Raw genomic sequence first — 27934 nt, forward strand, 5'->3', positions numbered from 1 at the left:
CTCAGCCGGCCCCCAAATCCCCCTGCAACAAAATCCCCCCCCCTGCCCTGGGCAGCACCTGTGAGGCTGCCAATGGGGGTCTGGGTTGCCGGGTGCTGCTTTGGACATGCCTCAAATAGTTTCCATGCTGTATAAGCACTCGTGCTGCTTTCCCCCTGCAAGGAGGGCTGGCAGCCCCGTGCTGCCCACAGCGGGGTCTGCAGCACTCCTCCCTCCATAAAGCCCTGCTCCTTGGGGGCACCTAAAGTTGGAGGTCCCTGCACTCCCCCACAGACACGTGCTCCAAGCAAGCAGAAAAAACACTTTTATTGATGAAAGCATCTTTCCGAAGAGCCATCCGCATCCACCCACCCCGGAGCGTCGGGGGAGGTGGTTTCCTTCCATGTGTAATATGGGATGCTCAAAGTATCAAAATAGTGAGAAAAGCCTCAGCGAGTGCAAAGGGGAGGGAGGGAGGGAGGTCCCAGAGCCAGGAGGGGTGGGGAGCTGTGGACTCCCGGCCCCAGGGCAGGCACTGGGCTCTGGGGGTTAGTGGGGGCGATGTGAGCGAGGGGATAAATGAACTTGGAAAGCTGCAGGCTCAATACTACAGAAATTTAAAAGTTATAAAAAATACTGAAGATCTCAGAAAACAATGCAGGCACTTGGGAAGGAGAAGGAAGGCAGCGCTGGCTGGGAGGCAACAAGATGGGAACAGCAGCTCCTGGGGAAAAGCCATGGCACCGGCCCCCAAGCGGAGGCACTGAGGAGGTTGCACGGTGCCTCCTGGGAGACTGCTGCTGCGGAGTGTAGGGGCGTTCAGCCAGCAGTAAGGCATAGAGGTGAAGGGAGGCTCTGTGCGAGGCACAAGGGAAGGTGCAGAGATGATCCCCAAACAAGGGCAAGGCACAGGCCTCACCCGCTCCCACCTGGAGGAGGGAGAAGAAAGAAGCAAGAGAGAGGACAAGAAGGCACAAGGAAAGTCCTGAAAGGTGTGAAGGGCCAGGCCTCAGGCAGCAGGGAGCCTCGGGCCCCAGGGGCACCTTGAGCTGCCCCAGGACAGGCTCCCAGCCCGGTGTGCTGCGTGGAGAGGCGGGCTGGGTGGCGAAGCAGCAGCGCAGGTGCTGCACGGTGTCTGGGTTAGTCCTGGTGCACCGGTGCGGGCAGGGCACTGGTCTCCCCGAGGCAGCCCAGTGTTGTTGGAGGTGGGGTGTCTTAAATAGGAGCCGGCGGCAGCAGTCTGTGCAGTGAGTGGCGGGAGGGCTCTGCCTGGGCGCAGCGCAGAGGCGCGGGGCTCAGTTCTGCTCCTCGTCCCGCAGCTCCGTGGGCAGGAACTTGTACTGCTGCTGCCGGATCATGGCCAGCTTCTTACGCGCCTCCTCCAGCTCCCGCTCCTTGCGCAGCATCTCCTCCTGGGCGGCGATGATCTGCAGAGAGCAATGAGATGCTTTGTCCACCTGTGGCAGGGATGGGAGCACATCTTGCTCTGCACCCTCCCATCGCAGCCACAATTACGGCTAAGCACCCTCTGTGGTCGCAATATGCACGGTGCTCACGAGATACAGCCCACAGTGTCCTGCAGACAGGTCCCACATCCAACACACGAAGCTGGGACTTGTGCCATGCCACATAGGGCTGTGCCTGTCCCTTGAACAGCGTTCTACCCTTCACGCACCCCGTGGCACTGGGATGGTGCAGATGTTACACCAAACACATTGGTACATATTTGCTGGCTGTGCCCACTGCTAAACAGAAGGAACAGTATCAAGCTCTGCTGTGTGGGACAGGAGCAACTTCCCAGCTTGCAGTGCTGTTCAGTGACCCATGTTGGCAGACGATAAATATGGCCTTGTAGGCAGCCAGAGCCACCCTGCCCTATGGAAGCAGCCCCACTCCTCACCTGTGCAATTCCTCCCACCATCTTCTCCTTCACCACCACTGTCTCATCATGGTCCTGGAAGGCGGCTGCCTTCTGTGCTGCCTTCACCAGATTGTCCGATGCTCTCTTCACAGCGTTGCCAGCAGCCTGGAGTTGGGGAAAAAAGGGGAGTATTACAGTCAGCCAAGGGTACAACTGCTGCCTTGGGGGGGAACCCCTGTGCCAGATGGGCTTGTGTGCAGAAGAGGCAGCTGGGAGAAGGCGACATGCCGGCAGAGCTTCCTGCTCATGGCTTGCTGCCACCACAACTGCTCATGACCATTTCAGGCACTGCTGCTCCTGACTGAGAGCCCATGGGCTCCCTTGCTCTGCTTCCACATGAGCAATGGGGCAGGGACTGTCCCATCCCAGCCTTTGGCCCCAGATGACACCTCCGAGGTCCCATTGGGATCGCTCCTGCAGCACGTGGACATTCACCTCTGCCCTGCAGCCACGGAGATGGCCACATCAAAGCATGTCCCCAGACTTTAATGCCAGGGATCTGGTGCATACATTTCAGGCATTCCCAAGCCAGGCCATCAGCCATGAATGTCCCCAAGCTCTGCGACCCTAGCCTGGTGGACAGGAGCCCAGGATTACACGTGCAAGCAACTGAAGTCCAAGCTATGTGGAGCCAGCATCCCACTGAACCACCAAGAGCAGTGCCACAGCCCCATCCCATGATCCTAGATGCCTCCCTGCTCCCATCCACCACTCAAGCACAGAGGTGAATCTTCAGGAACCTGAAGGAGGCAGCTGGGGCTCTAGGGACTCACCTGGAGCCTCTTCATAGCCTCTGAGTCATGATCAGCCTTCACCTTGCAGGCCACCAGTAGCTGTGCTGTGGAGGCAGCCACCTGCTTGGCTGACGAGATCAGTTTCTCCTCACTGGCATGGCCCTGCACTGCCGCATTGGCAGCTTCGCACAGGTTGTTGGTGGCAGCAGCCACCATGCGTGCCTGCAGTGAGAGAGGGTGTCAGAGAGGTGCAGGAGAGGGTCCCAAGGAGGACATGGCACATAGGATGGGGACAGTTGGCTTCCATGCCACACCCCAGATGGTGGGAGAGGGAGTAAGCAGTGGGGCTACTTCTTTTAGAGTGCAGAAGCACGAGGACAGAGAGCATCTTGCCCAACACGAGATGTCCCCTGCCCCTATGCGTCCTTGATACTCACAGCTGAAATGAGTCCTTGGGACCACTGTCCATCATCCACTGCATTGGCCGGGATGACTCCCACCTGTTAAGCACAGGAGGTGAGTGAGGCACAGGAGCTGTCGGCAGCCCTTGGAGAATAGGACCAACCATAGGCCCAGATCCACCCTTCTCCTGTGAAAGCTCTGCATCTTGATGACTTCAACTCTCTTCCCTCTTACCTTTCCTTGGGCCACCAATTCTCGCTGGGCTGCTGAGGCCGCTTTCACCAAGGCACTTGTGGCTGCAGCGATTGATTTGGCAGCCTCCAGGATCTGCTCCTCAAAGTCCAGGCTCTCATCCGCTTGCTGTAGGCAAAAAATGGGCACATTAATCCTATACAGGAGGGCAGGGGAGGTGGCAGGGAGCTGGGGAGGTGAGGTGGGGCTCAGCACTCCACGCTACCTTGGGCTTGGCCCTTGGTTTCAGCTGCTCCAGCTTCTTGGCTGCAGCCTCGATGGCAGCTGCTGCACCCAGCAATTCATTCTCAGCAATGACTGTGGGATCTTCAGGGTCAACCCACTCTGTCCCTGCAGAGATAGGAACCAAGAGAAGTTAAACCCATGCACAGCTTTATTTCCCGCTGACTCTACCTCCTCCCATCAGCTGCTGAACCCCAGGTGCCAGCCCAGGGGTGGATGTGGCCGTGGCACTCACCCTTCATGGCCTCGGCTGCCTGGATGAGCTCGGTGACAGAACTGGCCACCCGCTTGGAGTACCCAGCCAGCTGCTGCTTCAGCTCGTGGGTTGGCTTCTGCAGAATCTGCAAGAGCAGGAGTGAGCACGTTAGGGAAACGGAAGCAGGAAATGGTCCCTACATGGCAGTTCCCTGCCCCAGAATTTGCCTGCTTGGAAAAATGTGCTTTTTGGGGATCAGACACCCTCATTTCAGGCTACGGCGAGTGCTATCATCAGGGTCCCACGGGTCCATTTGAGATGTTTCCCCAGAGAAGGAGGGGGGAGCCCCCACCCTGCATGTGCGTATCAGTCATTGTTTGCCATCCTGTCTGCAGCAACGCTGGTAGGTCTCCTCCTGCACAGGGACAGGATGCTCTTCTAGGACATGGCACAACACTGAGGTTCTCGTCTTGACCCCTTCCACCACTCAGAGGCTGTCCCCTTGGATCTCCTCCCCACCCCAAAGTACTCCAAGCTCCAGAACCCTTCCCTCCCTTGCTGTCCCCCCCTTGGAAACTCATCTGCAAACACAACCTGGGCAGGGGAGGACATGGAGCAAGGTCCCAGCCCCTGCAGGACACACATCCCCCTTCTAGGAGCCACCCTGAAGAGGGTGCTCTGGGGGACAGGCATGCACACACCACGGCACACCCGAGGCCACACGTCAGCTCGAGCAGGAGTGAGTGCAGGCACGGACCGCGGGGTCCTGCTCCAAACCACGCAGACGCAGCTTCACCCCAGCGCTGGGCTGGGCAGGCAGACGCGCCGCCAGCAAGGCTCATGCGGAGGTTAGACACTGGCAAGCACACCAAGTGTCGCCTTACTCACCGGCTGCACGGGAGGACGGAGAGGAGAGAGAAGGCAGTGAATGCCCCGCAGAGACACACGGGCAATGGGATACGCGCAGGAAAGGGTGAAGAAGGTGAGACAGAGAAGTGGGAAGCAAGGTTCAGAGGCTTCCTGGAAGCTGCCATCACCACTTCGTATTTCAGCCCCAGCACATTTTCTGCTGACCGGACCCAAAGGCTGCAGGGCTGGAGGGACCACCCATGCCCAGAGCAGCACCTTACTTCTCCCTGCTCCTAACTGCCTGACTGCAGTTCTCAGCCTGAATTTCTCTGCTTTTGGTGGCAGAGACCTATTGTTACAAAACACCACATCCCTGAGGAGGTTCAAATTCCTTCCCCTCCCTGGTGAAATATGCTGCTTGCTTACTCCTCTGCTGGGAGCCACGTTTTCTATCCCAAGCTAAATAACTCTCTTTCTTGAACTACAACCACTCCTGTTCACACTCTGTGAGGCGTTGGCTCCCAAAGGGACCAACCCAGCATACACACAGCAAGTCTTGCTGTACCCTGTTGGTATCAGGCAGTATCCCATCCATAACCTCCCCTTCCACACCCTTCTGTACGGGAAGGGACCAGCACTGCACTCTGCCCCATCAGCACCTCTGCATGCCTTCTGCTCACTGCTTTCCAGGAACCTGCTGCCCTCCCACCAACATGACCCAGCACACAGAGATTGGCACGCTGCTGAGGCTGGGAGTGCTTTTGACTTTATTCTGGACTTGCGTGGGGCAATCTCAGGAAAGTCACAGGAGCTCCTGAGCTGACAGCATACAGCAATGCCCGGTTTGCCCTCACGAGCACGTCTGGACAAAATGCCATACTGTTAAGTCTGTTGTCTGCTCTTCTGACATGTTTAAAATTGGTCTCTTTCTAGAGGACATAGCCTTCCCAAGATGTACCTCTGGTAAGTATTTCACTGAATGTACTGCATGTGTGATATTCAGGAGACGTCAGAAGGCAGCTGGAAGGTTACACCCAAAATGCAGTGGAATAGCATGCTTCTGCGAGTAGACTGACCTTGGGCACTGCCACAGTATGTCAATGCCCAATCATCTGTGAACAACAGGTCAGCCAGAGAATTTCATCTAGCACGTCAGTCTTGGCTGTGATGTCTTATGTGTGGCCACAGCATCTTCCAGAAAGACATTTGATCTAGAGCATGCAAAACTCACTGCTCCTCTTGGAACTGTATCCTGGTGGTTTCCTCCTTCAAGCATAATCAACCATCCCTTGATTTCCCCTGCCTCTCTTCAATTTCTAGTCCTTGGCTCCTGCCTGCCTCCTTTTTGTTCTGCCAGTGCTGGCAATTCTCTTCCCCAGGGAGCTTGACTTTCCCTGAGCTCCACCACTTCACATCTGGTGAATTTGGACAACGTGATTTATCAGTCCATTTTAACTAACCCAGTGAAACCATGCTGTGTAACTAACCCACGCTTGCTCTTTTTCCCTGCTCCTGGTCCAGGGCTATCAGCAGCTCCAAAGGCACGCGCCCTGCACATCCCTGCAGCAGGGTCAAGTCTGTCACTATGTAATCTTGCCAAGAATGCAAGCCACTGGAAGCACTTCGCTGAATCCTTGCTTTCCATCTCCTGGTTAACACAGATTTCATTTGTTTCAAGCAAGCCACGTTGATTTTGTAAGACAGCTAATTAAAGCAGCCAACTGAGAGGACTGTAGCAGCAGCAGTACCTGAAGTATTGTAAGTACTGTACTATTCAGCAGTAAGCTGAATAGGGTGCAGCTGGCCTTTGCAGCCAAGACCTCTGCCACCACAGGCATTGTCTGTCTCACACTCCTCTGTGAGCTTAACAAGTTCTGTTTGCACCCTGACTGAAGCTTCTCCCTCCCACCACTTTTAATGGAAGCTGCTCTAGGATTCTGTTCCTGTGTTGTTGAATTTCCAGCCTCCATCTGTTTATGGCCAGTTAATCTCCATCTGTTGTTAGCCAAATACTTTTCTTGAAAGACTGTTTATGGCTCTGATATCTGCTTCTGTAAGTAACTACAGGCAGCACTCCTACCCCTCCTCACCTTTTATTTGCCTGTCTAACCTAGGCACAGGGACAAGGAATAAGACAGGAATCCAGCACCAGCTCCTCAAGGATCATTTTGACACTGACTGTCCAGCTCAGGTCAAAGCAATTATAGCAGCACTACCTGAGAGCACTGCTGCAACAAATAGCTGCAGTCTTAAGGCAGGGATAGGTCTCTCTTTTATGCAGGACCTGAAAAACAGGCATTGCTACCTGTTGCGCCACTGGCCACTGCACACCATCTTTTGCCCTGCACTCACCTTGCGCACTTTGAGTACAGGCAGTAAGGGTAAACTTGCTAAAATACCTCAGTGAGGGTAATTGCGGGGCTCAGGGGTAACTGGGGATCTGGGGAACACTTGGTGACCACGGGCAGCCTCAGCAAACCATGGGGCTGGGGACACTCACCACCAGCACGTGCTCCAGCAGCTCCAGGTAGCCGTCAGCGCATTCCTTGCCGAAGCGCAGTGCCCGCTGCCGCACATCCGCGCTCACCTCCGGGTGGTAGGCAGCCTCCTGCAACCCAGAGACAGCATTTTCATCCAGACATGACACTGGGGCTCGTGCCAGCGTCCCCCCAGCCCTGTGCCAGCCCCACGTCTGCCGCCCACCCATGCAGCACCTTGCAGGCGCGCAGCATGTCGGCAATGGCACGGCGGCTCAGGTTGGCGGTAGCGATGACATCCTCCTGCCGACACGAGTTACCAGCGGCCACAGCTTTGGCTGTGGCCATCGTGATGCCTTTTGTCATTCGGATGAAGTCCTCTGGGGTCGAGACCTGGGCAGGAGGCACTGGGGAGGAGAAGACCTGCGAGGAGAAAGGCAGGAGTGAGGCATGGGGCAGCGGGTGGGCAGGGCGTCAGCTGTGACACCGCAGCGGTGCTCACCGCCAGTTCTTGGCGGATATGCTCTATCGTGGCCTCCAGTGCTCGTGTCCCCTTTGTGGCCTCATCCTCAACAGCCTTCACTGTCTTCAGCAAGGAAGTGACATTGGTGACCATCACCTGTGGAAGGGAGAACAGAGCCAGGTAAAGCCCTGCAAAACCTCTAGGATGCTGCCAGCACCATCTCTCCCTCTGGTTTGGTGCAAAACTGTCCCTTCCCCAAACTCCACTCACACCACTTCATTTTGATCTCTCACCAATTCATGTGTGCTGTGCCCCACCCTTCACATGCCTCTCTGCTCCATTCTCCCAGTTGTCTCACAATTCTCCCTGTGCCCCTAGACATGCACAGAAGTCCCCCAGCTCTTTCTCCAGCCCTCCTGCCCCAACTTTTCTTCTCCATTGCAGACCTTGGCAGAGTTCTTCAGCTGATAGACAGCAGGATCATCCCCAGCTTTGCCAGCAGCTGCTTTGGTGGAACCGATCAGGTCCCCAAGTGCTTTGGCCACATCCTTCACAGCATTGATCAGAACCACCTGGGGAAAGCAAGGCCAGGGTCAGGAGTGTGATCTGTTCACACTCAAGCTGGGGTGGTGCATCCCAGTGATAAAAAACACGGGCGCTGCAGGATACACCATATACATGGAATTTAGCTCAGCTAGAGTGCCCGACTAGGGTCAAAGCCCAGTCAACCCTCTTCAGGGCACATGGAGTCCAGCCCAGACCATACACCCTCAGCTCCATTCCATTCCTGCAAGGCATGAGCACTCTCCATTCACTGCGGGTGCTCCATCCTACCTGAGTCTCTGGGTCTTCAGATCCCAGGCTGGCAGCACCCAGCTTCACCACCTCGGCCAGGCGGGTGATGGTGGACACAGAGGACTGGGCAGCCTGGGCTAACTTCTCCTGGCTGGCAGTGGCGTTCTGCACCAGCACCTTGGTGTCTTCTACCAATGCCTTGGCTGTCTTCAAAATGCCTTCCCTGGGGAGAAGAAGAATGTCAGAGAGAAGGCAGTGCCGCAGAGGTGTGCTTGCACAAGGTGCTAAAGAATGACATGCAGGTTTCTGTCCCTCTGCATGTGCACATGCTCTTTGCTTCCTGCTTTCTGTCTGTACACACTGGGTGTGAACACAGAGCCAGCATGAATTTGCAGATTTCTCTGGGGCTAGCCCACAGCTTACAAGGATGTGAGATGGTAGGATAGAGCCTGACCCTTCACCTCCAGCTGAGCAAAGTGTCCTATCCCCTGATACCTGTGGTCAGCAAAGGTTTCAGAGTTCTCCCGATTGAGAGTCCCTGCTGTGGCAAACATGATGGTGGTGTCGAGGTCAGCAATGATGCCAGAGACAGCACTGGCTGCAGTGATACAGGCTTGAGTCCCACGGTTCCCAGCCTGAAGGGCTGCCAGCACGTGGGAGACCTGTGGGGTACAAGTAGGTTGATTGGAGAGGCAGACACATGCAGCCCCCACCACACACCTCTTTAAATCAAGGAGGGGAATCAGGAATTATATCCCTTCTTAGCATTCAGTAATTTTTATCTCGTATCTCTCACTTTTAGGATTGCATGTACCATTGGACTGTGCTAATCTCCAAACAAGTGAGGCGTGCAGTTTATTACACGTTATAGCTCATTCCTTCTGTAAATCCAAATCCTTCACTCTGCCAAGCACTCTCAAGACAGAAGTTTTCCTGGTGGAAAGTAAGCTTGGAAAGGAAGAATCTGCAGGGGGCCCTGAGCATGCTGATATGTGCCAGACAGTACAAACCAGTGTTTGTTTTGCTTTTGTAATCTTGCTTCGGAGGACTGCAGCTCTACTTTTTCTAACCCATGTTTGCATCTGTTATTAACCAATGTGCTTTTAAATGGACAAGGTTTTCCACCATGCCAGTAGAAGGTGCAGAAGAGATCAATCACCCAAAGTGAGTTGCAAGCTCGTTAGAAATGCAGCAAATGCTACACACATCTCAATAAGGGCAGGTTTACAGAGCCCTGAGCTGCCATGAGAGTGTGATCAATACTCCTTGGTAGCTCAGCATTTCAGCAGTGAGCACCCAGCTGTTGCACTGCTCCAATCACAGCACAAGTTGGTACAGTGTCAGGAGGGAGCTGGGGTGGCTCCTCCACTCCAGTTGTGCCAGGGCAAGCATTGGCCAAGAGCAGACAGAGTCCAGGATGACCACCGGAGAAACCAGATTGGTGGCATAGGACATGGGGTTCAACCCAGCACTCCTCCCACCATCTGAATCGCCCCCTCCTATTACATGCTCTGAGACCCTCAGGGCTGCTCACCTTCTCGGAGACCTTGCGTGCACTCTCTATCAGCTCCTTCTTGGTGTAGGCATCGCTGGGGCTACATTGCAGGGCTCCAGCCTTGGTCACCAGGGCAGCACAGCCATGGCCAAGCTCCTGTACCCGGCGCTTAATGTGGGAGCCAATCTGCAGGCAAACACGTGCATGAGAGAGCCTGAAGGGCATTAGCCTTACACCCAATACACCCAAAGGGAAATGCCAGTCATCCAATGCAGCTCCTCCAGGCCCAACATCTTACCTCCTCATTTTCAGCAGTGAGTGCAGCTGGCTTGGCCTGTTGTGCCAGCTGCCCATAGTCATTAGTAAGCTGGTTGGCCAGTATGCCCAACTCATCTGGGTTAGTGGTGGATTTGGTGACCTGCCAATGAAAGAAGGGCAGAACTCAGATGGGCCCTGTAGTAGGACAGGCAAGCAGCAGTGGCAGTTGCCTTGCCTGGGTGAGACCACAGCACACTGTCTGCTTTCTGCCTCAAGCAAGAGGGCATAGGAGAGCAGAGACTGGGCCCTGTACGCACCATCTCCTGCACAGTCACTGCAATAGCCTTGGCCGTCTTCACCATTGTGGTCTGGTAGTCCACAAATGTCCCCTCTGGCTCACCCATTGGTCCCTCATCCAGCTGCAAGAAAATATATCAGGAGAGTTTGGCTCCAGCCCCACCCCAGAGGCCCTCCTTGACTACAGCAGGGCAGGAGATTTGTGCTTCCCACAAGGGCTCCAAATGCTCCTCCCTTAGACCATCCCCCAGAGCTCCCTCAGGGGAAGATCTGAACAACTTCCAGCATCTCTCCCTTCCTCCTTGGCTGCCTAAGCGCAGTACCCTGTTTACCACTCCTCAAGCAAGACTCAGTGGCAGCACCCCAAAGTAGACAAGAAATGACTAAGTGTCACACACAGAGTTTGACTCTGACTCCTCCTCTCCCACAGCCCTCTCTGTGTTCCCTTCACCTGGTTGATGGCTTGGGTGATGGAGTCCACCATGCCCCCAACAACGCCTGCAGCGCTGGCTGCCTCGTTGAGCGTGGTGGTCAGGTCCTCCACTGCCTCCTTCATCATCTGCACGGCTTCCTCCAAAGCCTCCTGTGTGTGGGCAGCTTGCTGCAAGGACATGACAGAGTGAGAGAATGAAGTTACTCCACTCCAATGCAGACACCACATGCTTGTCCTGAGTTTTGGTGTCAGGCGTGCACATATGACACACGACACACATCCAAAGCTCATGGTGTCAACATGTCCACCTCCTGCTCACCTTGGGGTTCCCACCAGCCTCCTTGGCTGTATACAGCATCTGCAGGGCAGACTCAGCCAGAGTTTTGGTCTGGTCCAGGAGGTTCATCTGCTGCTGGTGATTGGGTGTTTTGGAGGCAGCACCGATAGCTGCCAAAATGAGGGGCTCGAAGTACTGAGCCATCTGGGACACCTAGGGAAAAGCAGAGTCAGTGCTGGCAGGTCCTAGTACCCGCTAGCCTGAGCCTCTCCTCATGGTGCAAACTACTTGACACACATTTGGTGGCTGATCACCAGCTCCCCATCCCTGCCCTTCAGTTACCTTATGTCCCAGCTGTGAGGCTTCAGCCCGTGCTGCACTGGCCACAGGCTCTATCAGGTTGTTGATCTCCTGAACAGCCGTGATCATCTGGTTATGCAAAGCCTGTTGTAAAGAGAGTATCTTGCATGAAGCTACAGCAGAGCTGGTCTCACCAAGCTCTGGTGAGAAGGAGTTAACCTGCTGAGGTAAGCAGGACACCAAGGTGCTGGCTGCACTGCTAATCAGATCTGGGTGCAGTGGTGGCCTGAGCAGACCCACTCCTCCGTCCCACTGAACCAGACAGGCAGCAGGGACACACAGCTTTAAGCTAGGCTGTTCTGACAAGCACTTGGCTAGGTGGATTTAAGACTCCTGCTAAAGACACAAGAAGGGCTGCAGAAGCCCTATGTGAAGGCAGAGGGATTCCAGATAAGATCCTGGCCCCGGGAGCATGTTCCCACTTACCTCCTGGGAGATACCTTCTCGGGGGGCCAGCTGCTGGCTGATGGCTGCAAGGGAGGCCTGGTCCACCTCCCGCATGCATCTGTTCAGGACCTCAATGGCCTCGTCGCACTCCCGCTGTCCAGGAGCTTTGTCCCTGTATGACAACCATATCAGCACTGTGCAGGGCTTACCATCGCTTTACCACAAACTTCCCCTGGTGCTGGAGAGGGGCAGGACCCCTTTCACCAAGCAACTTGGTGTTGGAGCCAAGCACTGCAGCTGCACCACATGCCCCTCAACACTTATTAGTGCCGCAACAGGGGCAAGAGGAACAACACCTTCCTTGCTTCCCCATGGCAACAACCAACTAGAACAAAAGCAAGATGTGCCAAAATATTCCCAGCATGCTCGGAAGTGCACTCAATACTGGTCAGTGCAAAGGGGCCCTGGCCACACACACAAGATTGGCTGAGATGTTCCAGTCCACTCTCACCTCATGTTGGTGATCAGCTTCTTGATGGAGTCTGAGACAGTCCGAGAGTGGCCGGCCAGCACTGACCACTGTGGCGGGTCCTTGGGGTTGACAGCCAGGGAGCGGGCAGTCTGAATGAGTCCAGCAGAGCTCTCCAGCATCGTCTTCGCAGATATGACAATAGGCTCCATGGCTCTGCGTCCCTGTGCGGGAAGGCAGTGGCCTTGTGAAACAGATGGACTGGTACATGTGGGCAGCAGCTCCCACCACAGCCAGGCCACCACCCCTCCCCGCCCCAATGACACCCCACCTCAGGGCTGATCTGGGCAGGAACGGTGGCAAACTCTGGGTTGGAGGCAAAGGCTGTCAAGTTGTCCACAGCCTCTATGAGAGGAGCTGTGGCTGCGCGGCACTGCTCCCGGTTCTCCTCATTGAAGGCACCATCCAGGGCCTGGTGTGCAGGAAAGAGCAAGCAGTTATCTAGCCCTGAGCATACCCTAAAACCCAAGTGCTCTCTTATCTACACCCTGCCCACACTGCCCCAACAGGAACCGCACCTTGATGGTCTTCACCAGGTTGGCTGTGCTGTTGGCCACCTCCTTAGCTGACTGGACGAACTGCCGCTTGGCGACAGGGTTGGCGGTGCGGGAGGAGGCCAGGCGGCAGGTGTTGCACAGGGCTGAGGTGTGCTTTGCCACAATGGTGGCTGCTGACAGCACCTGTAGAGAAGAGCAGAGTGAGGCAGGACCCACAGCATCTCCCCACTTCTCCAACACTCCCTTTTAGACAAGAAAATGCCCACCACAGCAGCCTACTTCATACTCACCTGAGACTGTGTGCAGGCAGGATCCACCAGGTTCTGGCAGGCCATCTGGATGGCCTGGTTAGCTCTGGCAAACTGAGTGGGGTCTACCAAGCCCTGCTGCCCAGCCTGGCTGTTGGGATCAGAAACTCCCACCAAGTAGGCAGCCTGTGAACATGAGAGATGCAATGAGGGACTGCATGGGGACAGAGGCAGGCGATAGCTCCCAGCCCCAGGAGTGATACTGAGGCTGGGAATGAGTGTATCTCACCTGGGCTGCTGCTTCCGTGAGCCCACAGAGAGCTTTGGAGGCTGCGCTGATGGACTCTCCAAACTCGGGCAGCTTGCTGTTCTTTGCATTCTGGGAGATGCCAGCCATGGACTCACCCAGCACCTGAAGGATACACAGCCACCAGCTAGAGACCACCTCCTGTTTGCACTGAGTGCTCCAGATTCAGAGATCACCAAGTTCCACCACATGAGAAGTGAGGGAGGAAGCCTCTTTCCCTTTGCCACATTTGCCCTCATATACTTTCCTAAACCTTCCCATCCTTCCCCAACCTCCATCCTTTGCTCTGCTCCTGTCTCACCTTGGAGTTCTCCATGACGCTGTCCAGGCAACTGAAGTAGGACATGTCATTGACAGTCTGGGTGGGGTTCTCCAACAGCTCCTTCACCGTCTATAAAGACAGAGATGCCACATAAAGGGAAGTGCATTCCCTGCATCCCACCCTGTACCTGTAGCTCTTCTCCCCCCGCTAGACATCTCAGCATCCAGCCAAGCCCAAATAGAGGAGGGCCTGGGTCACCAAGTTGCTGTTTCTCACCTCCAGCTCCCTCAGAGCATTGTCACACTCCTTTTGGCCTGGTGCCTGCTGGGTGCACATGGTGATCAGCTGGTTAATGCTGTCAGTCACAGCCCTGCCAGGACAGGGGAGAGGCACACATGGAGAGGATCAGCGTTAGCTTCATCATCCAGAACCATCACTACTGCGAACGCTTTAACTTGGTTTTGGGGCACATCTTGGTATAGGAAATTGACAGAGTCTTTGGTTATGAGACCCTCATTGCCCCCCAAGGTCTATCTCTTTTCATAGACTGCAACAGCATCCAGTTTAGGAGTACATTAGATAAATGGGCTTAGTGCAGCCCTGTAACAAGCTGAGTCTCATACAGACCGATACCTGGCCTAAACTGAGCTGTCTGCAGCCCAGCACAGCCCTTGGCATTTAACCACCTCTCCCCATGCACTGCAAGCAGTTCTTCCTACCGTGCTGCTGCTGCCAGTTGACTCTTAAGGTTGGGGGCTGTGGGGTCAGCAGAAAGCGCCTTCGCTGCCAGCAGCAGCTTGCTGGAGGACATGGAGATGCTCTTCAGGTTTGATACCACCTGCGCCTGATCTTCTTTGTTCTGCAAAGAACCAATAAGAGTCACCAACAGCATATTGCCAAGCTCTGTGCCCACCCTCAATTTCTTTGGTGCTTTCCAGACTGTGACAGACCCCTTTGCTTACTTTGTCTGCCAGCTGGCAGCAGCAAGGATCTGGTGAATTTGCTGAACCAACCTTAGCCTCTTCCTACCCCTCTACTGCCATTTTGCCCAGTCTTGGGCTCTCCAAACGGGTGTTTGCACTCACTGGAGAAAGGCTGGCCATCTCCACTCCCGCTTGCAGGAACTCATTGAAGTCCTGTCCAAATTTGCCAGAGGATTTGGCCAGGTCCTGGGGTGTGCCGCGTGATGCTTGCACCAGCTCGTTGGCAGACTGGTTGAGCCCTGCAGCCGCCCGGTTCAGCTGGCTCTGCGCCTCCTGGAAGGTCTTGTTGCTGGGAGGGAACTGGAGGCATAGAGGGTGTCAGGAGCTGCCGTGAGGTGGTGGCAGCTGGATGGGCATTCCACAGCCAACAGCAGGGAGAGCATCCAGCTGTGCCCACCTCAAAACTTTATGGTTCCCTTTAGCCCCAGGCTGAGCTCACCGAATCTGAGAGCAGCCTCTTGCTGGCCTCTCCCACCATGCGGATGGCAGCATCCACGTCCCGCTGCCCAGGCAGGCAGTTCACGCAGCGATTCAGAGCCTGTGACACCGCCTTGGCCACCTGCAGAAGATATGAACAAAGCCTGTTCAGCAGCCATCCCTGGTGGCCCACCCTCATCCCACAGCCATCCAGGGGCCCAGACCCACCTGCACCAGACGCTGCTGGCTGTCAGGGTCTCCAGGCTTGGCCACAGCTTTCCGTGCCTCCTCGATGAGGTTGTTGGCCTTATCCATCACGTCGCTAGCGCACTCCAACATGGCAGCCTGCACCTGAGGGTCCGAGCTGTTGGCCGCCACACCACGGGCAGCCTGGCTGAGTGAGCGCAGGGCCTGGGCCACCTCCCGGGCAGCAATGCCTGCCATAGAGGAGAGTAGTCAGTCAGTGAGGGCCTGGCCACATGCTGCAGCCTGGCTAGGGGCCGAGGGCTAGTACCTGTGTAGTTCTCATTGCCCTGGGCCACCTCGCCCAGGAGGTGAGCGATGGCGGAGGTGACAGCCTTGGTGCTGTTCCCCAGGTCCTGTGCACACTTCTCCATCTGCAGGGCAAACAACATGGAGGGGTTTGACCCTGTGACAACACAGAGGGGCTCGGCCTCGCCCAGGCCTCCGTGTCCATCACCCCGCGTGCCCTCACCGTCTCTCCTGGCAGAGGCTTCAGCTTGCCATCCCTGGCGGCTGCCTTGGCCTCCTTCAGGTCCCTCTCCAAACTCTGCACCAGGCCCAGTGCCGAGTCGATCTCCAGGGGCCCGCAGGCTTCCTGTGCCTGCAGCGGGTGGAAGGACGGACAGCATTACACAGAGCTCAGCCCGTGTAGAGGGCCATCCCGCCCGCCTGCCCTCTGCAGCCCCTCACCTTCTGTGCAGCTGTGCGGAGCTCAGCCAAGGCTGCGGCCAGGTTCTTGGCGCACTGGCTGAGCTGCATGGCTGAGGCCTGGTCAGTGATGGTGGGCACGGTGGCCTTAGCCGCGGCAACCATCTTCCCACCAGGCTGTCAAAAAAGAAAAGAGTGAGACACGGCATGGCACATAGCTGTCTTGCTGCCTGCATCCAGCAGCAGGTTTTCTGGTACCTGCAGGAAGTTCTGGCTGGCGGCGATGAGAGCCAGCTGGGCGCTGGGGCTGTCTGGCTGTGACTGGCTTCCTCGCACGCCCTGCACCAGCATGGGGATCTGGTCTGCCACCACCTGTGATCAAGGGAGAGCAGGGTCACAGCAGGGCCATGGAGTGTGTGGGCATCCCGATGGCTGCAGCTGCTCAGGCTCTGAGGGCAGGAGCTCCCCTCCTCAGCACTGGCAGCTCAGCCACGCAAAGATCTGACCACCGATCCCACGCACAGATCCCTGACCACTGCACAAGGAGTGCAGTGATGGGACAAAGAGTAGGTGTGGATGCCCCATCCCTGGAGATGCATAAGGCTGGGTTCAATGGGGCCCTGGGCAGCCTGATATGGTGGGGGCTGGAGCTGGGTGGGCTTTAAGGTCCCTTTTTCACAGCAGCTTTTCTCAGTTTTGCCTAGCGGCCCGCTGACACCCAGCCTGTGTCCCCCACGTCCCTCACCTTGCAGCTCTGCACCAGCTGCTGTTGTGCAGCAGGGTTCTTGTTGGAGGCAGCGGCATGCTGTGCGGCGGCGATGGTCTGGGTAGCGGAGGCGGCTGCCTGCTTGGCTGCGTGCTACCAGGGAAAAAGCACAAGTCAGATGTGGGGAGCCCAGCACAGGAGCCCTCTGCCACAGACCAAGGTCCTGCTCACCAGTACCCTTCTGTTCAAACACTGTCCCTCTTTCCCCTCTGCAGCCCAAACTGCAGCCTCACCTCCAGCTTGTGCACCAACTTCTTCTTGATGGCGTTCTGAGCCGCAGCGTTGGTGGCCATGCGCAGCCCCTCTGCTGCCTCCCGCAGCCGCTGCTGCTGCTCCTCGCTGTCGGGATGGGCGGCAGCCCCCTGGACAAAGCAGAGCCATCGTATCCGACATGACCCTCAGTTCTCCTGTCATCCTGCCAGAGGTCGCTGTGCTATGCCCCTGCCTCCAGCGGCTCCTCCCGCCTGCCACCAACCTTTGCAGCCTCCACCATCTTGGCGGTGGCATCAGCCAGAATTTTGGCCGCGCTCAGCAGCTTGCGTGAATTCTCCAGGTCAGTCTCTCCCTCTGCGTCAGCTTTAATAGCATTGACGAGGTCGGAGGTGGCCTGGGCCAGAATACGAGCCTGCCGCACCATTTCCCCTAGGAAGGAAGGAAGGAAGGCTGTCAGCAAGTCCTGAGAATTACCCTGATTTGCTGCTTTGCTGCACCAGCCCTCCATCTTTGGGGAAGCTCCAAGCATGAGCCCCCAACAAGGCATGACTCCAGAACCTGCTTCATCTCACCGTGCCTCTCAAGCCCACCATCCCCAGGTGCCACCAGCCACTCACTCTTACCTGCGTCGCCCATGGAGCTGAATATGTTCTCAGTGACGTTGAGGATGGTGTCAGTGGCCTGGTCGTAGCGCCCGATGGGCTGCCCACCTGTGGCGTGCTGCTTGATGTGCTGCAGCAGGTCGTTGAGGGCCTGGGTGACGGCAGTGGCTGCCACCCCCACCTGCTTCAGCAGCTGGTCATCATTGGTGGCTGCCTTAGAGGCCTCCACACAGCCCTCTGCCGACTTGGCTACCAGCTTGCCAGCCTCGATCAGCTGCTCCTGGCACACTGGGGAGCTGATGGTGGGAGCCACCACCTGCAGGACAGGAAAAAAGCTGGGCAGTGCTGCCATTCTGCAGCCCCCACTCTCTGTCCAGCATCCCACGACCTCAGTGACTGCTGTCCTTGACCCCCAAGGAGGATGTTCCAAATAACCAGGGTCAGAGGAAACAGAGACTTCAAGTCTGAGCAGAAGCAAAGTGAGTGTTGGTGCTTACCTTGGTGCAAGCCACCAGCTGGGAGGTGGAGAGGGCACACTGCGTGGCAGCTGCAATCACCTGTGTCTGCAGTGCTGAGTCTTCTGTTTTCTGAGCCACGTTCTTGGCCTTCAGCACCAGCGCAGCAGCGGCGCTGGCCACAGCCTTGGCCAGTTGCATCAGCATGTCCTGGGAGGACGGACAGGGTCAGTCCTGGAGCCACCACAGAGCCAGGCACAGCCGCCTGCACGTCTCTTGTGAAATATTCAGCAGGGAAACATGAGATCAGGGGGCCTTTCCGCCACCCCTGCCTTGCATCGAACTCCCGGTGTGTGGCTGGCAACACCTCCAGCAAATCCCTACAGCTGGGTGCTGTGGCACCTACCAGCACCAGGACACTGTCATGGACAAAATCACTGCCTGGAGCAACTCAGCAGCACCACCCATGATGTTGTCACAGGGACAACCCACGCAGCACTTCTGATTACCCCACAGCCAGAACCTGCAGTGAGGCCCCATGCTGCCAGGAGGCCCTGCAGCACACAGCAGGATCTTCCTGGCAGAACGCCCAGCACACTGCAACCATCTGGATTCGCTCTCATGCCACGCTGCTGGATGCCAATAACAGTGCTTGGGACAGGGAGCTCGGGCAAGGTGTACAGGTCACAGCTCCTCCCATTGCAGACAGCAGCTAAGCTGGCTGCCAGGCCTGTCTTCCTTCTGAGGGCATGCTTGCAGAGCATAAACAAGACAAATACACCACCACCAGACTCCTGAATGAGCCCTAAAGCCGCACCCTGCTACAGCAAAGCCTCTGGCCACCAAGCAACATCAGAGTATCCCCACACCTACTGCAAGCCAAAGCCACTCCTGCTGCTGTCCATCACCCTGTCAGACATGGCAGCAGGCTGGAGAGCACATGCACCAAACTCTGGAGCCCACAGTTCCCATAAGCACAGCAGCTGCCTAAGGCAGAGAAGCACTCTGTATGAACAGTCTGGAGAAAGGAAGAGAATACACTCGGGTCTGGTTGTGATGCAGGCTATACATCCCACGATTTCTAAACTTGTCCCCTGCCCTGTGCTAGCTGCATATAGGATTGCTTGGTCTTTAGTGAGGGCCCCCAGGAAGGAGCTGCCCCCCCAGCTCCTCCTGCTAGCTCCTCCTGTACATGCTGCCTCTGTCTCACTTCCCCCCCCCAAGCTGTTCTGCTCTTCTTGGTGTTCTCTCCAGGCTTTGCTGACCATATTGAGGCCATGTGGCTGCAGTGAGCAGAGACCTCCCATTTCATGAGCACATTTTGGTCTACACTAGGTCAGGTTCCCTCTGCTGCCTCTGCTGTGCTGAGCAGCTACAGGAAACCAGCATGGGAAGAGCTCAGTTCAGCAAAAACAACAACCACAGGTCTTTGGCTGTCCCAGATCCCTGTTCTGGGCAGCCAGGCACTGCAGGCACAAGGTGGTAGCTGGGGCACTGACCCGAGTGCATGGACTTCTGAGAGCTGATCATGAGAAAAGCAGATTTTCCACCAGAACCCATCTCCAAAGAATTCAGATGATTGTCCCCAGAGGAGCAGCCCTGATATCCAAGAGGAGCGGACACCACCAAGCCATGCCTACAGCCCCCTTTTACCGTCTTTGGGTCTGAGGAGGGCAGGATCCAAGCACGCCGGCTTTCGGGCATCTACATGGGAATCCACAAGATAAGAGGCATTACATGACAGTGGCTCTAAGGGCAGGGATGGGAATTGGCCTGTCTGCTCCCCCAGCACTGTGCTTGGGTCAAGCTTCAGCACGGACCTCTCCTGGGGCTCCTGTGCAGGGCAGAAGGATTTTCCAAGCGTATGTCCCCACGCACAGCCAGAGCCGCTCACCTGGAACCGAGGGTCAGTGTCGCTTTCCCCGATCTGCTGCAGCAGCTCTCCGCTCGTCTGGCCCACAAGGCCAGCAGCCTGCAGGAGATTCTGGCGGGGCTGCAAGAAAAGAGGCAAAACCACCAGGTTGGGCAAGCCAGGTTGGGAGCACCAAGCTGCTCCCATGGCTCCCATGCATCCTGGTTCAGCTCTCTAGTGCCCGCCAATCCTTCCTGCTCCTTCGCACCTCAGCACTGGCGGGCTGTGCTGTCTTCAGCAAGTCCGAGACGGCACTGGCCAAGTTCTTGGCTGCCTGCAGGAGCTGCCTCCCATTGCCTCCCTCATCCTCCATCAGGGCAGCCAGCAGCTTCACGCCCTTGGACATCTCAGTCAGGTTAGAAGATATGGTGGTGACAGCGCAGCCTACAGCCGTGTAGTCTGTGTCAGCTGGATCCCCTGTACAGAAAAAAGAGGGATATGGGGACCCTTGGAGAAACATCAGAAGCACTCAACCCTGTGCCTGGAGTAGAAGTGCCTGAAATTAGTGTGATTCATGAGAAGCTCCCTGGCTCCTTCATCAGTACAGGAAAGCTGGAGCACACTTGTGGCTGCTACCACAGGTGAAAATGGACAAATATACATCAGTGCGGTCTAGACTCAGCACTGGCTAAGCCAGGCTGCCACGTTTCAGAAGGGAGGAACCCCAACCTTCATACAATCATACAATGGGTGGGTTAGAAGAGACTGTAAAGTCCACTCATTCCACTAATTTCCATCCTCCTGCCATGGGCTGGTTGCCCCTGGCAGCACAGATTGCCCAGGGCCCCATCCAACCTGGCCTTGAGCACCTCCAGGGATGTGGTACCACAGCTGCTCTGGACAGCAATGCCAGTGCCTCACCACCCTCCCAGTGAAAAATGTCCCTGATATCCAATCTAAATCTCCTTTCTTTTAGTTTAAAGCTGTTCCTCCTTGTCATGTCACTGTCTGCCCATGTGAAAAGTTGATTTACCCCCGTATACATGCTCTCTTTAAGGAAGGCCAAAGGTGAACAATGAGAGACCAAAGCCTTCTGCTGAGAGGTGGTCCACTGCTGCCCTACCTGCGGTGAGGTTGACCACTGAGGCTGTGCCGGCAGTGATAGCATCCACCTGGGAGTGGATCTCATGCTTGGACTCATCCATCTTGTTTTTGCGCCAGGCTTTGGAAGCCTGAAATGAGGAGAAGAGGGTCAGGAGGTGGAGGCAGTGGGGAGCTGCAGTGAGATGTGAAAGGAGACAGGAGGTAATGGAAGAAGAGCTGCCACCACCCAAAACCCCTCACCCCTAAAACCCCAAGACTGAGTGTCCCAAATTCATTCTGCAGGCAGCAATCTTCCTGTGAGCTGCTAACACTTCTCGCCTCATCTACCCCACCAGCAAACTTCTAGCCCCAGCAGCCTGGCACTCCTTCCCCAGGCACTCACGGCATCCTGCCCGAGGGGCGGCAAGGTCTCGAAGTCATCCAGTGTGGCCTGGGCTGCATTCACAGCTTGCATGCTGGAGTTGATGGTACCTGTTAGTGCCTGTTGTGCTGAAGTCTGCAAGGCAAGAGCAGAGTGAGGGGGCTGCTTGGGACAGTGCTCTAGGCAGGTGCTGACTACAGAGCCCCTGCTCTCCATGGCAAGCTGATGCCAGGCCAGAAGGATGGGTCTGCATGAATCCCCTGGCCACCCTGGAAGCACCTACCAGAGGAGGCATGTGCCCTCGATGCATCTGGCCACTGGTGATTTGCAACTGGGCCTGGGGCATTGTCCCCACCTGGAAGTTCTCTGGGCCCCCGGCCCCTGTGCGCATGATGGCCGGCAGTGCAACCGAGCCCAGCTCTGCCTTGCCCACACGGTTAAACTGCTGCTGCAGGACTGTTGACCTGGAATGAAGAGGAACAGCAGCAGTGAGATCCTCCTCCCTGGACCAGCACTTTGGCTGCTCCCCACAATGCTGCCCTGAATACTGAAGGATGCCCAGGGACGCCAGGGGCTGAACTGTGGTATGCCACTTGGCAGCCAACTTGCTCTTACTTACTTCTTTGGAGACACCGAGTCTTCCAGCATGGTGGACTCCTCATCTCCCTCCAGACCGAAGTGGTCTTTGCTCTTTTTCTGTTAAGGCAAAGAGAAAATGCATTGGGTCAGTCCACAGCTCACAGCCTCCAGGCTGCTGCCCAGGCTGGGGAAGTCCATGGGATATCCCCATCTATCTCCAGCAGAACCATGAGCCCAAGAAGCACCTTGCACTTTGCACTTCTCCCAGGAGAAGAGCAAGCTGCCTTTCCCTGAACTTGCCTTTTTCAGGATGATGTCGATGTAGCCAGCAATCAGCTGGGCAATCTGCTCCCCTTCTGTTGTCTGCACTGAGTAGTAGCCATCCTGGTAATCTCCAAAATCCTACAAGGGCACAGCACAGGGTTGCACCAAGGCTGGATGCTGGCCCATATCCTGAGCCCCTCTGGTATGTGCTAAGCACCATGGCCAGTGCTGTGCCAGCACTTTCTGCCTGTTCTTGGGGCCAGGAGAGGAAGGGAGCAGGGCACAGAGGGCTGAGAGCTGGGACTGGCTCCTACCAAGGTGAAGCTCTTGGGAGAGGCTGCCCAGCGCTTGATGTTGGTCAGGCTCCACTCCTGAATCACTTCCTTGGTTTTCTCATCCACACGCATCACGCATTCCTTGGTGATCCCCAGCAGACGTGGCACCAGCTTGTTCTTCCCCTTCATTTTCTCCTGCAGGACATGACAAAGTTATGGGGGTTAGGAGGCTCATCAAAGAGCCGTGTGGGCAGCAAGCAACCCTCGGGCCACAAGTCCAGGTGTGATAATTATTACGTGGATCTTGAAAAGGATATGGGGAAAAGCAGGAACCGAGTGTGAGGGCAGTGCAGATAAAAATCACAAAGTCTTTAAGTTGGCCATAGGTTGCACCAGAGGAGGTTCAGGTTGGATATTAAGAAAAGTTGCTTCTCAAAAACAGTGTTAAGGCACTGGCACAGGCCAGGGAGGTGGTGAAGTCACCATCCTTGGGGGTGTCCATGAACCGTGGAGATGTGGCACTGAAAGATGTGGTTAGTGGGCATGGTGGGGACGGGCTGGTGGTTGGACTAGATGACCTTAGTGATCTTCTCCAACCAGAACAGTTCTACAGTTAGAAGAAGGGCAGGCAGATAGGAGGGATACAGGGAGAGCTAGGGCAATGTGGACTGAGAGGTAAATGGTGGGTAGAGATGGGAAAAATGAAGAGATGCTGAAAAGCAGCAGAAGAGGTAGAACTGCAGAGCTTCTGCTCTACCTTGACTAGGAAGAAGGAGACCCCATAGGTCTTGAGGGAGCGGGCCAGCTTCACGTAGCGAACTTTGGCCTCGATCTCGCTCATGTTCCCGCAGTTCTTGTGGGCCTGTAATCACCAGAGGACATCAGGTCAGCTACCACGTTGCCAACACCACCTTCACAGCTTCTCCAGGCTCTCCCCCTGCCTTACTAGTGTTCCATTCCCCACCATTCCCACCCAAATCATCCCTCTGACCACCTGGAACTTCAGATTTGTCACATACGCCCAATTACAGCCACACACTCCTCTTCCTCACCTGCCAGGCTGTGATGTGCTGGGACAATAGCAGCCCAAACCTTTGGCAGGGAGTGACAAGCCTGATCTCAGCACAGCCTTGCACTTACCATAAAGATCTTGCGTTCCCCTTTCTGCTTTATGTACTCCTTTGGCAGGAAGTCCTTCAGCCTGCCAAGAGACAGCAAACTCAGCTCCCACAGCACAGCCCAAAGCCAGCATTTGTGTTCCTCTACGAAGACGCCCAGCACAGAGCCTTGCACAAAACCCCACCGGTGCAGTGTTTTTGGTAACAGGAAGGATATGGGAGAGGTCATTGCAACTAATGACAACTCCAGGACCCAAAACCTTGGAGCCACCCTCTGGGATGATGATGCCCTGGGGGATGGAACTTGGCACATGCGCAAAGGGACACCCTGGGACACTCACTCCAGAAAGCCGGGCTTGTGTTTCTGCTCGTTGTGTGGCCCAAACTGGATCTGGCACTGGTAGCCAGCAAACTCACACGCTTTGTCAAATGAGACGGGATGGGAACCGTTAAGGATGTCATCGCGTGCCTGAATGGGAAGAGAAGACACTGCGGTCTGCTCTGCTCCCTTCCACATGTGGTGGGATCTGTGCTGGCAGAGGAGCTAGCCAGGCACCTGAAATGCCCCGGGGCTGCTCCTGACCAAACACCTGATGGGTTGTCACAGGGCAGCATTGCTGTACCTGCACGTAGAGCAGGTTGAGCTGTACAGGATCTCGTGAGTCCACGTTCTGGTCAGAGTAGAAGAACTTTCGTCGCAGCAGTAGCGTCTCATTGTCATCAATGCCTTGTTCACGCAGGGTCCGGCCGTGGTCCAGCCAGTTCACTGCAGGTGATGGCAGAGTGTGAGCAGCGACAGACAGCCAGGCAGGGACAGACATACAGAGACACACAGACAGACAGGTGGCCTCACTGCCATTCCCACCACCCTCAGCACAGGATGGCTCTGTCCCCAGAGCTTGCCAGCACATACACTCGTCATCAGTGTGCAACTTCTGCTTCAGTTTCTCCATCTTCTTCTCATCCCGCAGCAGGGTCTTGTCCTTCTTGAGGGTGCCAGTGACTTCCTCCTTCTTCTCCTCCATGATCTCCCGAACGAGTGAGTACTCATCATAGTTGGTGATGCCTGCAGGAGCACATACCACTGAGCCAGTGCTGCTTCCCTGACACTCCATATTCCTCCCTGCCCCACGTTGCCACCCCTCCTCTCACCAATTCGAGCACATATTGTCATCAGCATGTCTGTGACGGTCTTGGAGTCGTCAACCATAACTGTTTTCACAGTCCCATCCAGCATGCGAATCTTCAGGGGCCGCTGCTTCTTCTTGTACTCCATAGTATCCTACAGGTACAACCAGCACAACTCCAGCAGCCATGCTGAGTACATCACACCACATCCCCCTGACTCCCAGCTCCTCAGCAGGACCGTGGGGAACGCACAGCGCTGGTTGAATGCTTACCCCATTGCGAAGCATGTAGTAGTCCAGTGCCTTCCCAGCCTCCAGCCAAATCCCCTTCTTTGGGTCTTCATCCGAGAGGAACAGCCCAAAATCATTGGCTGGAAAACACAGAGAGATTCTGTCTGGTTGGATGGGGCCACTGGGATGTGCATGGCACAGCAGCACCCCTGCACGCTGCTGGAATTGACTGCAGTGGCCATGAGACCAGGGAAAGCCTGAGTGGGCAAAAAGCTGGCAAACAAACAGCAGGGTGGGTGTTTTACATCTGTTTGTCTGCAGGAAAGCTCATCTGAAGCATGCCCACACAGTACTAACTGGGAAGTGGAAGTCACAGCTGACAGATGAGCTCGGAGTGGTGGCTGACAGCTCTAAAATGTTTGATGCAAAACATAACAACCAAAGGATGATGATAAAATGCTGAGCATTGCCAGGAAGGGTGCAGGGAACAACGCAGAGTTTGCAAACACATCAAGAGAGCAGAAGAAGTCATGGAGCAGGAGGGGCAGCTGCTTGCTGTGGGGGATTGAAGAAGGATGTGGTGGAGGATTACAAGGTGAATTTGTGCAGAATTTTGATGTTCTACAATCCTGCCCACTAGGGTGGGTCTGCTGCTGCCCAAGGACAGCCCTGGCACTGCTGCTGCGAGAAGTGCTGCCCCGGGAAAAGCCCTTCTGCTCCTTGCCAGCAACCTCTGGTTGTGTAAGCAGGCAGGGAGGGGGAAATTCCTGAGCTGCCCTATGCCTGCCCAGCTCATGCTGTGCAGGGGATCCTGCTGAATGGAGCAGGGAATCAGTGAGACTGCCCTTTGTTGGCTCTTGGAAAAGCAAGCTATTTCCAAAGCCAATTCTAAAAGGCTCATTCTAAAGCACTAAGAACCATGCAGCTCACTCAGATCTCTGCAAAGGAGGAGAGAGGCACTTCCTGGGGCAAGGCAAGAGCAGGGCCAGAGCTCAGCACACTGTTCAGGGAAGTGGCATTCAGCCATAAAACTCAGGCAAAAGGCAGGGAAAAGGGCAGCACCTGCCCCAGCAGCTCGGGACTCCTCTCTGGGGCAGGAAAGCAGGCTCAGAGAGGTTTGCTGGGAAACATGCTCAGATGAAACTGTAATAGCATCCTGGAAGAGAAGCAGGGCAGTTCCAAAAAAGACCCACAAACGTCATTGGGTAAAGGCAACAAAGAAAAATAAGAGAAAATGGTGAGCTCTGCGGCAGGGATGAGGTAAAAGCAGGTAAGTGGAAGAACTGCCTTGGGGATTCCCAGCATTGCAGCCTGAATGCAGGGACCCAAAGTCTCCTTTGCAGCAGGGCTGAGCTTCAGCTGCTGCCGGCGGAGCAGAGGGCAATGGTCAGAGCTGGGGCTGAGCAGCTCCCTTTAAGGCTCTCTCCTCGCGCTTTACGAGCAGCCTGGCACGGACCCAGGGGCAGGAAATGCAATGGCTGCAGATCCGCGTAAACACCCCGTCCCCCTCCGAAACCGAAAGCCATGGTTGTGCAGAGCGAGAAGGCATTTCCTCTGCTGCGCCAGGAATCTGCTGCTCCCAGATGTCGCTGCCTTCACCCCCCTCCTCCCACCTCCTGGAGCTGGGGGTGCCTCTCCCTGGGACGGCTCAGCGTCCCGAGGCGCTTTGTCACCCACTTAATTTTGAGTCTGACGGCAGCAGGGAGATATTAGAGCTGACAAAGCTCAGCACAACGGCAGCACGTCACGGCCCCACACAGGGCTGCAGGGGAGGGTATATGTTCCCCAAGAAAGGAAAAGTTAACTTATATGGTACAGGAACACCCGCTGGGAGCACCGCAGTTGTTGGAACCCACCGAGTCCTGGCCAGCTTAAGGCATGTAGGAGAGGAGATAGGAGGCAGGGAAAAGGCTCACAGCAATGGACACATATTTCACTTCCAATGCCTTTTTCCTACCCCCCCTCCAAGTCCCCAGAATTCTTCCCAGGTTACTGGGAGGAATTTTTCCAAGTCTCGCTGCGTGCAGATAGGAAGCCTAGAGCAGATCAAGGGCAGCACTTGCTGGGCTGCAGGAACTACTGCCTGTCTCATCTATTACTTATTTTCAAGTGAGTGACCTTAGCAGACAACAGCCCCACCAGGTAAAGTCTGCTCTTCTTGGAGCTCTTTTGTGCCACTCTGTGTGGCTGGGCAATTCCTTCATGTCTGGGAGCCTGAACATCTCGCTAGAACCAAGGCTCATAGAAACAGCTCTATCAGAGCAACCCCTTCAGTTGCTGCAGAGAGGGACCTGTGTCCCTCCGTGCAAGTGAAGGTCTAACACAGGAAACCTGCCTAGCAAGGTATTAGACCAGAGGTTCCTTCAACCCCTACAATTCAGTGATTCTGCCTACAGATCTCAAAACGAGCCGCAGTGCACTGACAGACACTTTCCAGCAAGATAACACCACCGAAAGCTCCAGCAAAGCCCTCATTTTGCACAAAGCTTCCCAAGCTCACAATCAAACTTCTTCATCCAGGGCTTACAAGATGCCTTGAAACGAGCTCTCCCATCGCCATGCAGTACCCAGCAAACGCCCTGTGGGTGCAGAAACCCAGATCTCGGGGGACAGAGCAGGAAAGGAAAGCTGCGAAGAGCCATTACACATATATTTTAGAGATGCAAACAGCAGAGCAGAGCAGGCCATAAAGCACAGCCTGAAATAAGATGGGCTTGTCCGAAGCTGCAGGAGCATGCTGAAACTTTGGGTGCTTAAAGGTGCCCATCACAGGCAGGTGAGAAGCAATGAGAGCAATTCCAGGGCTGCCAGAAGAGAAAAAAGGAGGTGTATCCGGGGAAGCAGAAACACACTTGCAAAGAGCAGGGGACGATCCCCAGACCGCACACTTACGCTGTCCCATCTGTGCCTCGGGCACACGCTCCCGGATCATGCGGCAGGCGTCGTACACCATGGTGGAGGGCTCGAACTGCATCGTCTTCACCACATTGCCAATGCTGATCTTCAGCGAGAGGGCAACCATGGTGGCGGCCGGGCTATCCCCACTTCTGTGTCAC

At 55.7% G+C, this 27934-nt stretch overlaps 1 protein-coding gene across 4 annotated transcripts; it reads right to left on the reverse strand.

Annotated features, from left to right (window-relative positions):
- Positions 1 to 288: 288 nt before the first annotated feature.
- On the reverse strand, positions 289 to 27934 carry TLN1 (talin 1). 4 transcript variants are annotated; one of them, XM_042875157.1, is made up of 58 exons: positions 27771 to 27934; positions 24921 to 25018; positions 24673 to 24802; positions 24434 to 24586; positions 24144 to 24286; positions 23862 to 23989; positions 23543 to 23603; positions 23160 to 23264; positions 22442 to 22597; positions 22164 to 22265; positions 21904 to 21980; positions 21568 to 21748; positions 21306 to 21419; positions 20943 to 21051; positions 20088 to 20296; positions 19862 to 19960; positions 19621 to 19671; positions 18010 to 18177; positions 17534 to 17828; positions 17173 to 17339; positions 16931 to 17059; positions 16677 to 16790; positions 16190 to 16303; positions 15974 to 16108; positions 15756 to 15884; positions 15555 to 15657; positions 15269 to 15477; positions 15063 to 15182; positions 14726 to 14923; positions 14360 to 14499; positions 13917 to 14010; positions 13680 to 13769; positions 13361 to 13483; positions 13114 to 13257; positions 12845 to 13006; positions 12598 to 12738; positions 12309 to 12490; positions 11837 to 11969; positions 11393 to 11494; positions 11093 to 11263; positions 10792 to 10941; positions 10361 to 10462; positions 10084 to 10203; positions 9825 to 9971; positions 8786 to 8952; positions 8330 to 8513; positions 7942 to 8067; positions 7535 to 7651; positions 7270 to 7455; positions 7056 to 7163; positions 4595 to 4597; positions 3746 to 3851; positions 3494 to 3618; positions 3271 to 3396; positions 3072 to 3134; positions 2674 to 2856; positions 1880 to 2005; positions 289 to 1406 (listed from the first exon to the last, which is right to left on the reverse strand). In XM_042875157.1, the coding sequence occupies exons 1-58, from the start codon at positions 27898 to 27900 to the stop codon at positions 1275 to 1277; spliced, it is 7680 nt and encodes a 2559-aa protein (XP_042731091.1). In that variant the 5' UTR covers positions 27901 to 27934; the 3' UTR covers positions 289 to 1274. The 4 variants fall into 4 exon arrangements, with proteins under 4 accessions (XP_042731091.1, XP_042731094.1, XP_042731093.1 ...); XM_042875160.1 differs by lacking the exon at positions 19621 to 19671; XM_042875159.1 differs by lacking the exon at positions 4595 to 4597.

This window comes from Lagopus leucura, unplaced genomic scaffold, assembly GCF_019238085.1.
Source record: "Lagopus leucura isolate 7727_CA_CO unplaced genomic scaffold, USGS_WTPT01 Super-Scaffold_100014, whole genome shotgun sequence".
Lineage (NCBI taxonomy): Eukaryota > Metazoa > Chordata > Aves > Galliformes > Phasianidae > Lagopus > Lagopus leucura.